The 12,177-nt window shown below is 21.8% G+C and overlaps 1 protein-coding gene across 1 annotated transcript, besides 18 other annotated features; it reads left to right on the top strand.

Moving 5' to 3' along the window:
- Nucleotides 1–4: 4 nt before the first annotated feature.
- Nucleotides 5–714: a repeat region.
- Nucleotides 715–1,039: 325 nt separating this feature from the next.
- Nucleotides 1,040–1,120: a microsatellite.
- Nucleotides 1,052–1,160: a microsatellite.
- Nucleotides 1,161–1,173: 13 nt separating this feature from the next.
- Nucleotides 1,174–1,227: a sequence feature (AT_rich).
- A 189-nt stretch (nucleotides 1,228–1,416) lies between these two features.
- Nucleotides 1,417–1,470: a sequence feature (AT_rich).
- Nucleotides 1,471–1,812: 342 nt separating this feature from the next.
- Nucleotides 1,813–1,845: a sequence feature (AT_rich).
- A 107-nt stretch (nucleotides 1,846–1,952) lies between these two features.
- Nucleotides 1,953–2,227: a repeat region.
- Nucleotides 2,228–2,244: 17 nt separating this feature from the next.
- Nucleotides 2,245–2,842: a repeat region.
- A 12-nt stretch (nucleotides 2,843–2,854) lies between these two features.
- Nucleotides 2,855–2,894: a sequence feature (AT_rich).
- A 1-nt stretch (nucleotide 2,895) lies between these two features.
- Nucleotides 2,896–4,757: a repeat region.
- Nucleotides 4,758–5,374: a repeat region.
- Nucleotides 5,375–5,377: 3 nt separating this feature from the next.
- Nucleotides 5,378–5,486: a microsatellite.
- Nucleotides 5,392–5,567: a microsatellite.
- Nucleotides 5,568–5,592: 25 nt separating this feature from the next.
- Nucleotides 5,593–9,950: a repeat region.
- Nucleotide 9,951: 1 nt separating this feature from the next.
- Nucleotides 9,952–10,052: a microsatellite.
- A 104-nt stretch (nucleotides 10,053–10,156) lies between these two features.
- Nucleotides 10,157–10,209: a sequence feature (AT_rich).
- A 125-nt stretch (nucleotides 10,210–10,334) lies between these two features.
- Nucleotides 10,335–10,368: a sequence feature (AT_rich).
- Nucleotides 10,369–10,379: 11 nt separating this feature from the next.
- On the top strand, nucleotides 10,380–11,417 carry EDI_181920 (uncharacterized protein; the record flags this gene model as incomplete). The annotated part of the gene is made up of 1 exon (XM_001740977.1): nucleotides 10,380–11,417. One exon carries the CDS (start codon nucleotides 10,380–10,382, stop codon nucleotides 11,415–11,417), a length of 1,038 nt encoding a protein of 345 aa, XP_001741029.1.
- Nucleotides 10,391–10,418: a sequence feature (AT_rich).
- Nucleotides 11,418–12,177: the final 760 nt, after the last annotated feature.

The following is a 12,177-nucleotide window of genomic DNA, read 5'->3' as shown; positions in this document are numbered from 1 at the left end:
TAATTCAGACATTTCTTTTCTGATTCAGCATTGAATTCAAATAATTTCTATCACTTTCTTGTTTTTAGTGTTTATCTCCTTCTCATGCTTCTTCTTTAATGATATAATATCATTTGATAATTTATTAATGGTCTGGTCCTTCTTTTGTATTTCTTCATTTCTTCTTTCTCTTTAATATTCTCTTCTTTTCTTTAATTCTTCTATTCTTTTATCTTTTTCAATGTTCTTTTCTTCTTCTTCTTCTTTTAATTTCGTCTTTTCTTTTTCATTAAACATCTTCTTCTCTTCAGTAAATTCATTTTCATCATCATTTTCATTATTGTATATTTCTTATTTAAATATTTATCATTTATTTCATTTTGATTTAGTTGTTTATCATCTTCTTCAAGTGTCATACTGATCGTTTCTTCTTCCATTCTATTCATTTTTATTTTTTCTCTTGCAAGTAAATACCATCTTCTCATTATTGTTGATGGTGTGTATTCTTTAGTCTTAGTGTTCTTAATTTATTCTACTTTTTGTGGTGTAGATTTTAATTTCTTCTTCAATAGTCTTTTCTAATATTCTTGGTTTTGTATTTCTATCATTTCATTTCTTTTATTTCTTATTTGTTGTTGTCTTTTATTATGGTATTATTTATATCTGTGTTGTGTTTTATTATGTGATTTATTTGTATCATAATATTGATTGATTCTATTTGAATTATTGATAAAAGGTCACGAAATTATGCATTTTATTCGTATTCATCATTATATTATTATAATGATTTGTGAAATTGTTCATTATTTCATAATTGATGTCTAAATGTAATGAATGTAATCATTGTTTGTTTAAAACATGGTGTTTATGTTTGATAGATCATTGAAATGAATTATCATTTTGCAAATTAATTCTTGTTAATTGTTTAAAAGATAAAAAATAGTAGAAAATATTATTAGATGAAAATATTTGTGATTAAATATGAGAAGAATATATTTGTATATTATTAGTTCTATCTTTCTAATTCGATCTCTCTATTAAATGAATATATCTGTTGATGAAATTGAAATTGAAATAAAATAAATATAAAAAGAAAATGATAAAAGAAAGAATAAAGAAAATAATAAGAAAATAAATATAATGATTAATGATAAATTAATGAGTTATTATCATGAATGAATGTTGAAGATGAACATTAAATTCATTATTATTAATTATAAATGTTTAATTTATAATACATATTAAATAGTCATTCTTCATTCTGTATTATTGTGTTGATGTTTAAATTATTCAATTTATTATTATCATATCATCATTTCATTGACACTGTTATTTATTATCTTTTTATTTATTTCATCATTTAATTCTTGTTTGATATGATAATATAAATAATTTACATTGTATATTATCATCATTCATCATTGATAATCATCTGTGATATAATTTAATTTTCATATCAATAAATATATCATTTAAATAAATAAATAATAACATCTATTAACATATCATTATGACATCTCATCAATGTGATAAATGAAATGTAACATATTTACACATTAATAACAATACGATTGATATTCATATTTATATAATCATTGATATTCATAACTAACATTATAAATGTGAATTAACATAATACTCTTCTTTATTACATTTCATAATGATATTTTCACATTAAAATAGAATTGAAGGTAAATGAAATGAAATAAAGAATAATATAAAATGAACACAATTATGAATGAATATACTCAACAAGTCAATATACATCATACTCAAGACAAGAAGATATTACAAAGTGACGACTGAATGTTATAGAATTTGTATTTTACCTACTTTTTATTTTATTTTATATTTTTATATTTTTAAGAGAAAACAATAGAAAACAGAATATTCCATTATTCAAAAAATATATTACACATTTTCAATTGATCATTTTATTTAGATGCATAATTTCTTCGCTTATTTTGGTTCCCATTGATAAAATACTTATGATGATGAAGATGAATGAAGTGATAAATGAAACGATTCATATCATTATTATTATAACTGTTATGATAATTGTTACGGTGATAGTTATTATTATGGTAATGATTAATGTGATGATTAATGTGTTTCTGTCCATACAGATAATACGTGTTTTCACTCATTCTTCTATCATTTATATTTCTTTGATGATATGGATTTCTCCTTCTTTTGTTATTGATTGTTTTATAATTTTTGTGATGTCTCCTGTAATGCTTCAACATCTTATTAAATTAAATAAAAATAATAAAGTAGTTAATTAAGTATTAATAGAAATATTTTCTATTGTTCCTTGCTCAGGGGAGATTAACTAATCCCGTCCCTTCGCTTTAAAAGTATTTGTTCTTCAACTTTTGGATTATTCTTTGATTTTAGTTGTTGAACTGTGAGATTTTCCTTTTCTCGTTTTTGATGTGGAATAGAGTATTTTAAACATCCCTTATTTAGATATTCATTATTTAATTTCTTTTTAATTTTGATGAGTATTAAAATTTTTCTTCTTTATTTTCTTATTTTAAGGAGAATATATAACTGCTACTGTATTTCTATGGGTTGTTATTCTTTTTAGTATCAATCACTAAACCCTTTTCCTTTGATAATCTTATATTATCAAATATACTTGTATTCTAACAAGTGGCAATGACGTCTTTATAAATACCCATTTGTTTATTATCAGTGATATCCCATCATTGTAAATAATAAACACTGTTATTCTTGCAGTATTGATTAAGATGTTTTTCAACTAAATACAATATCATCACTATTCGATCACGGGGGGATTTGAATGATGATAATATTTTAGGGATCTGTGTGGTGTCTCTGACGTGCTACCTTCGAATCTAAGGATCTTTTGTTATTTAAAATAATAAAAAATAAATAACATTTAATTTAATGAATAAAAATGAAATAACGCTTATTAAAATAATAAAATGAGTATTATAAACGTGTATTAATTATTATGAATCTTATTTTAATCTGATATTCATTAAATTAAAATGGAAGAAGTGATGAATAATCATTTAATCAAAGAAGTAGTAGAAACACTTCCAAATATTCAACAATCAATTGATGATACTACTAAACATTATCAATATTATTTAGGATGTATTAAAAATGAAATATTTGAGAAACAAGATAATGAAACATATGAACAAGCAATTAAAAGAGAAGAAGGAATATTTGATAGAATAGATGAAGTAGTTAAAAGAAGAAGAATAGTAATAGAAAAAGTCAAGAAACAATAAATAAAATAGAAATAATTAAAAATAAAATGAAGAAAATAATAGAAGAATGTAATAATGATGAAGAAATAGTTAATAAAACAAATGATGAACTAATAGATAAAATCATTCACATTGAAGAAATGGATATTAAAGATAAAATTAAGAAATTAGAAGAAGAAATCAACAATATTAAAACAAAATTTAATAAAAAGAAAGAAGAATGGGAAACATATTATAGTGATTATTTAGAGAGGAAGAAGAAGAAAGAAGAAGAAGAAAAGAAAGAGACAAGAAGGAGGAAGATTAAGAATAATGAAAGGAATGAATACAATTGAAGAAATGAAACAACTAGAAGAATGGACAAATAGAAAAGTATCCAATATATTATTTGATTCAGATAATGATGATTGGAATAAGAATACATCAATATTTGAACAAAGAATAATAAATAAAGAACATATAATAATTATTATTGAAGATACAAAAGGAAATAAATTTGGAGGATATGTTAATGAGAAAATTGATAAAGTTAATCATTATATAAATGATCCAAAATCATTTTTATTTTCATTAAAATCAAATGGAAGAATACAAGGAATGATGAAATTTGATATTAAAGATCAACAATACGCATTTTGTTTATTTAATCAATCAAGTAATTATTTGTTTGCATTTGGATTGGATAATGATATCTATGTTTATAAAGAAAATAATAAAACATTATCATGGTGTAATCAATATTCATTTGAATATAAAGGAATATCAAATGTACTTTGTGGGAAACAATGTCCAGAACGTTTCACACTATAACGAATTATTGTAATTGAAATGAAATGATTTTTATTCATTATTATTTATTTGAAATATAAAATAAAATCAATAAATGAATATAAACATTTCATCTATCAATAAATGAAATGATGAATATAAAAATGTTCATATTTCTTTCTTGTTTTATTTTATTTGAAATAATCACATTCATTGTGTTAATTTAATAAATAATAAAAAGAAATAAGAATAAAAGATAAATAAAAATATAATAAAATATTTATTTTATTCTTTTTTATTTATTTTTTATTTTATTTATATTATTTTATATTTATTTATTTTATTCTTCTTCTTTTATCTTTATATCTATTATATATTTCTTATTTTATTATTTATTTTATATTCTTATATCTTTTCATTCTTATTTTATATTTATTCATTATTATTCATTTCATATTAACAATGATAAATAACAATACAACATATAATAAATAAATGATATAAGATAAACAACAATAAATAATAATAATAAAATATAAACAAACAATATAAACAAATACAAAATGATACAAGATCATCTAATATAAAATAATAATAACAAAGAATAAAAAGAAGAAATGAATGATGTTTAGAAAAGAAAAAATTGACAAAAAGAATAAATGAATGATGATAATCAAAGATAAAAATCAATATAAAATAAAATATAAAATCAAATATAATAATAAGAATGATTATATCTTATTTTATTATTATAATATTCTTTATGATTCCAATGTAGTATGTCAGATACACAACACAAATCACTAATATTTCCATGTTTTGAATCTTTTAATAACCTAGTTATCATCTGGTTATGATGTTCCTATGGTGAGATAACATCCACACAACACTAATTAGTTATTTTTATCATGACTAATTATTATGGAAGTATTATCAATAATGATTATTATTTATAATGATTATTATTTATTATTATTTATTAATGATTATTATTTATTATGATATAAGATTATTTATTTATTATGATTGTAGTATTATTATTTATTATGATACAATATATTTATCATTATACTTTTGAGTTGAATACATGATGTGTTATCAATAAAGATTATTTAAACAATGTTGATGATAAATGAGATAAACCATAATTATAATGTTATTGATATGTCAAACATAAAATAATAATATAAATAATGATGAATTTTAATATTCATTTATTTCAAAATAAAAATCAAATAATAACTTAAATGATGAAATATTTAAATTGAGAATGATTGAAAAAAACAATAAATGAATAGAAATAAAAATGAAGAATAAAGTGAAATAATCAATTCTCAATATGATGAAAACATAATCATAAATATTTCATATTTAATTTCTTTTATTTCTTCTTCATCTGTTTCTTTAACTTCTTCTTGTATTATTTCTTCTCTCTTTTCTTTATTTTCAATTAATACTTCTTTCTATTCATCTTCATTTCCTTTTTCTTTTTTTATTATTGTAACTAACTTTTCAATATCTTCAGTTCTTTTCATCCTTTCTTTTATTATTATTTTGTTTTCTCTTTCTTTTGTTCAACGAAACGCATAATTTCGTGACCTTTTATCAATAATTCAAATAGAATCAATCAATATTATGATACAAATAAATCACATAATAAAACACAACACAGATATAAATAATACCATAATAAAAGACAACAACAAATAAGAAATAAAAGAAATGAAATGATAGAAATACAAAACCAAGAATATTAGAAAAGACTATTTGAAGAAGAAATTAAAATCTTACACCACAAAAAGTAGAATAAATTAAGAACACTAAGACTAAAGAATACACACCATCAACAATAATGAGAAGATGGTATTTACTTGCAAGAGAAAAAATAAAAATGAATAGAATGGAAGAAGAAACGATCAGTATGACACTTGAAGAAGATGATAAACAACTAAATCAAAATGAAATAAATGATAAATATTTAAATAAGAAATATACAATAATGAAAATGATGATGAAAATGAATTTACTGAAGAGAAGAAGATGTTTAATGAAAAAGAAAAGACGAAATTAAAAGAAGAAGAAGAAGAAAAGAACATTGAAAAAGATAAAAGAATAGAAGAATTAAAGAAAAGAAGAGAATATTAAAGAGAAAGAAGAAATGAAGAAATACAAAAGAAGGACCAGACCATTAATAAATTATCAAATGATATTATATCATTAAAGAAGAAGCATGAGAAGGAGATAAACACTAAAAAACAAGAAAGTGATAGAAAATTATTTGAATTCAATGCTGAATCAGAAAAGAAAATGTCTGAATTAAACAATTTATCACAACAAGTATACTTCTTGAAAGATAAATTATTTAAATTATAAAATAAAATTACACAAGAAGAAAAGAAGAAAGAATAGATAAATCACACTATATCTGATTCATCTGAAACACAAATTGTGAATTAACTCACCCCAATGTTGTAGTAACTGATGAAATATCATCAAGCGAAGATGATCTTCAAAAAAAAGAAAGTTAACGCAGAATTCAATCGAAGAGATGTGAAATCAGCATAAGAATATCACCACATCTGATCATGACATTCAAAAAAATGGTTGAATCAAACAAATAGAGAAGAATAAATTCTAACACTCTATAAATGTTTTGCACTAAAATTATTAGAAATAAAATTAAGAAATCAACTTAAAGAAGAAGAAATAAAAAGATTAATACATGAAATTGATATTAAAATAGAAGATATTAATGAATATAAAGAAATAATAAAGAAAACATTTAAAATAAAGAATGAAATTAAAATTGAAATCAATAAAAGAAATGAAGAAGAATTAATAACACACCAACTGAAAGATATTGAATTAAAAGAATTAATAAAATAAATAAGAAAGAAGAAATACAAGAAATAATAAGAATAAATAAAGAAGAAGATATGAAATAACAAGAATATGTACAATTTATTAATTATTATTACAATAAAAACAAAGTACATCAAATAATTAATATCATTAATACAAATGAAATAGTAATCAATACATTAGATGATTACTACCATTATATTAAAACTATAACCTCCACTATTAACATAATTATTAATAACAATCAAGAAAGAAGTTGAAAGAGAAATATAGAAAGAATATTACAATCAAAAATATCTAGATTAAGAGATTTACTCCATAATAACCAATATATGAAATTAAAAATAATATTACATATTAAAAAATATTATATATATCATATTAAAATAAAAACAAATGAGCAAATAAATTATTACAAATACCTCCAAAGAATGAAAAGAATAGAAATAGAAGTAAGAAAGAATAATTGGAAAAGAATAAGATGGAATTATAAAATGATAAAATATGGAAAGAGACAACTTCTAAATAAACATAAAGAAGATGAATATCAAGATAATATTAATACAATTAATTTATAGAAATGAATCTATGAAAATAACACCAATATAGATTTCATAAATATTAATTTATATGAAATATTAATTGAAAATAGAATTAATAATAGAATATATATATATATATAATCACTCTAGATGAATTAAATCATGCAATAAAATTTATTGATAATTGGAAATCACATGGAATTGATAAAATACAATGCTTCTGGATTAAATATTTAGAACAACCAAAGAATTTCTTATTAAAATTATTTAATAAAATGTTGTATAATCATAATGATATCTATCTTCAATTCATTAAATGAAGATCAATATTAATATATAAGAAATGAGATAAATTAGACACACAAAAATTACAGACAAATGACTTGTTTAAATTGTATGTTAAAAGTATATACATCTTTATTAAAGATGAAGATAGAAAACCAATTGATGTTAAATCAAATTGAAAAACAATTATTACAAAACCAAATTTGATGTAAAACATATACATATTATCAAAAGAAGGATTATTATACAATAATATAATCTTTTAGTTATTAATTATGGATAAATGGAAGTTGGTAAAACATATTATGATGTCTCTAAAATATATGATAATATTAATCATCAATGGGTTAAACAATGTTTAATTTATTTTAATATCCCATTAGTTGTAATTAAAAGTATATTATATATATTAAATATTACACAACTATAATTATATTATAATCAACAAAATGTTGGTATAATTAATGTAGAAAGATGAATAATACAATATGATAGTTTATCTAAATTATTATTTGTATTATTTATTGATATATTATCTAAACAATTAGATAAACAAATTAATAAGTTATCTATTAAAATGAATTGAGAAGAAAAACAAGTAAAGTTAAATCACATATTATATTGATGATTTAAAGATAATAACTAACAACCTCGAAGAAATGGAAAAAACAAACAAATTAACAAAATAAATATTTAATAGAATATGTTTAAAAATAAATATAGAAAAGAGTGTGATAATGAATAATATCAATGATCAAATAAATGGAAAATTATCTGAATTACCAAGAGTAACTAATAATAATCATTATAAATATCTTGGTATTGAAATAAGAGATAAAATAAATATTAATAAATATTATACAAGAATATTAAATGATGTATTTTCTATTCTATCATTATTAAATATTATGAAATATACCAGCCTCAATACAATAAGAAATATTAATAATGATATAATCTCAAAATTAAGATATGAATTCTGTATTGCCAATTGGAAACTTAGTGAGTTTGAGAATATAGATAAACAAATAAGAAATTCATTGATACAACTCTAAGTATACAGTAGAAACATACCTAAAAGTAGATTATATGTTACAATAAATGAATTAGGAATGGGATTAATGTCAGCACAAGATGAATATTGTAAAGAATTATTAAGAATATATTTAAAATATAAATATTAAATACAGAAATAAGAGAAATGATAGAAACAGTAAAAGAGAATCCAATGAATAATCAAAATAATGAAGAGAGTATTTGGTAAGAATATTAATTTTAATAAATTAATGAATATAATATAATTAAATGAAATAAAACATGATGTAAGCAAAGTATTTGAATTTGTAACAAATAAAATAAATAAAAGATATTTAAATGAATTGAAAGAAATGAAGTGAATATATAAGAAATATAAATTGTATATTTAATAATAAGAAATCAGTAACTACATGGAGGTCATTAAATATAAAAAGAAATGCTTTCCTCTAAGTAGTAAAGATGCAAGAAGGAGTAATTATGAATTGAATTATTAAATCTAAAATACTCCATTCTGATGCTTTAATTTATTGTAAACATTGTTATAACACAATTACATCTATTAGCAATATATTGTTAGGATGTAATGAAGAAGAATCAAATATTAAAACACGATTATGTATGTAAACAATTATATAAACATATTTACATATTTTATTGAATTTGATGAAATAGATTTTAATACACCTCATAAGTGTATTAATAATGATGAAATAGTTATAAATTACAATAAAGATTTATTTGTTAGTGACCATTCGTTTAATGTTAGAATATCAGATATATATTATCAAATCATCAAAGAAAAAAAGGATATATTAATGATGTTGATATATGTCAAGATAGAAATATAGAATTAAATTATATTTACAAAATAAATAAATATAAAGAACTACAAGAGAAGTTAAGACAAAATAGAAAAATAATTTATGTAGAAATAATACGTATGATATTAACAATCAATGGGTTGATACATAAAGAATCAGTAATAAGATTAAAATCACTAAAATTACAAATTGACTTCCCCAAAATACTACGAATAATCATTATTAAAAACATGAAATATTTAATATTTTACATATTTAACACTGGCAACACATTAGAAGAGGAACTTCTAATTCTCATATGTTAGAAGTGAACTCTATTGTAGAAATAGAGCATATTGAAGAAACTGAAACAATCACTTCTCAATATTCATAAAATCCAATTGTGGATATATCTATTATTTCTTATTTTTTTTTTATTTAATATAATATAATTAATTTTTTTATTTTAATTTTTTTAATTTTCTTAAATTAGAATTTATTTTATTTTTTTCTTTTTATAATAATTTTTTTATGGTACAATTTGACGATAGTGTGATAGCATCATGTAGTACGTAGTGGGAAATTTTGGTCCTTTTGGGATATATAACATTTCTATGTTTTATGTTTTATATAACACTTTTATATATAAATAGATTATGTTTTATATAACAATATTTTTATTTATATTTAGAATATGGAATTCATCTTTTTTTGACATCTGGGTACATTCTTTTGAGGTATTCTTTTCGTATTTTGAAGTATTACACTTTTTGTATTTTCAATTTTATGAAGTATTACACTTTTTGAACTTTTTGAATTTAATTTTTATATATTTTTTATCTTAAATAACCATTCAATCAATGTCATTCAGAAATAATAATATTAAAATTAATAATTATGAAGAAAATCGTCGTCGACGCCAAAGACGACGAATTACAATGCAAAAGAAAGACTATGAAGAGTTGGAAAGAAAAGAAACTGACTCTCATAGATCTTCTGGCTTCGAAACGATCGGGGATCGTGTTCGACAACGTAGAGAAGCCAGTGAAAATCGTTTAATTAACGATTTTCTTCGAGAGAGGGAGACTGGACGTCTTGACTTAGAAAAATATCGTCAAAGACGTGAAGAAGCTATTGCCTCTCTTGAAAGAAAAAGAAGAAATACCCGCACTATTGGAGAGTACGGAACTACTTCTATTATTGGTGGTACTGCTGATAATAGAGTAGTTAGCGGAGCTAGTGCTGGTACTACTTCTTTAATAGAAGATCCCCAATTAGACCCCTCTTTTGTCCCTCCTCAAAATGCCCCCTCTGACCCCTCTCAAGAAACCCCTTATGCCCCACCTATTATAGCCCAACCAGCGGATGATACATTATCTGATGCAGAGGTTCAAGCTATTCTAGAGGAAATACTCAATGAAGAGGAATATGTTACATTAGATTTCCTCACTCTAGATAGAATAGAACCTACAGAAAATGAATTGCATCTAATCCGTCTGGCAAGAGAAAATAATACTGATGAAGAAATAGAATTCAGTATTATTAGAAGAAGAGATTTTGGGCTAGAATATACTGCGCAGGTATGGGGTGGTATGCTAGGGGAAACCTATAGAATAAGTCAATTAATTAAACAACATGACTTAATCCCCCTAGTTGAGTTTGTATTTGGTGGTCGACAACGACGATTTATTATTAATTTAGAAAATGTCGAACCACAAGAATTCATTAATAGATGTGTGGGGTTTAATGTTGGTATAGAAGAATTTTGGAGGAGATATGATGATGAAGAAAGTGAATTAAATATTCCACCAGGAAAAATAGTAAAAGAAATCATCATATCAATAGTAAACCTCCACAAAGAGAAAGAATTGAAGGAGCATTGTTTAATTACTTCTTAACAGAACATTGGGCTCCATTGAAAAACATTTTAAGAAGATATCAAATATATCTTAAAGAAGAAATTACCAATGTTGAAAATTGTTTTATCAATTCCCTTCATGAAAGTGGACTTTTAACAAAGAATGAATTAGCTCAAATTAAAACAAAGCTAAAAGGAAATTCAATCACAAAGAAAACAATTGATATTATAGCAAAGGAATATAAATTAAATATTATTCTTCGATATTATAACAAAAGTAAGAGTGTTATAAATAATATTAATTATGGAGAAAGAACAATAAATCTGTTTTTAATACGGTGGAAGAATAACTTTCATTATGTGATTGATGAAAAAGTCCCAATTACATCATATTTTATAAAACATTATGATGAAATAATAAATTATTGTAATGAAAAAGGGAAAGATTTAGAGAAATATTTTAATGTTGTTAAAAAGGAGAAAAATGAATATAAACACTCATTAACAAAATTTATTACAATAAATAAATGTTTAGAATTATTAAAAGAACAAGGGGCAATTGAAGAAATAACAAGAGATTATATGATAAAGAAAAAATATTATGATTCTTTTCTGTTTACACCAGAAAATATTAATCTAGTATTTGATGAATCAAAACTAATGAAGAACCAAAAAAGAAAGAAGGAGAAAGCACAATATTATTTGCTGATTTTGAATGCTTTACAAATAGTGATTATCATAAACCATTTTGCATTATTGTAATGGATGTAAATGGAATATGGAAAAAGTTTTATGGAATA

The sequence above is a fragment of the Entamoeba dispar genome, genomic scaffold, assembly GCF_000209125.1.
Source record: "Entamoeba dispar SAW760 scf_1105229463453 genomic scaffold, whole genome shotgun sequence".
In the NCBI taxonomy this organism is placed as follows: domain Eukaryota; phylum Evosea; order Mastigamoebida; family Endamoebidae; genus Entamoeba; species Entamoeba dispar.
Note: the sequence above shows the minus strand (reverse complement) of the source record. Positions and strands in the feature narration are given on the sequence as shown.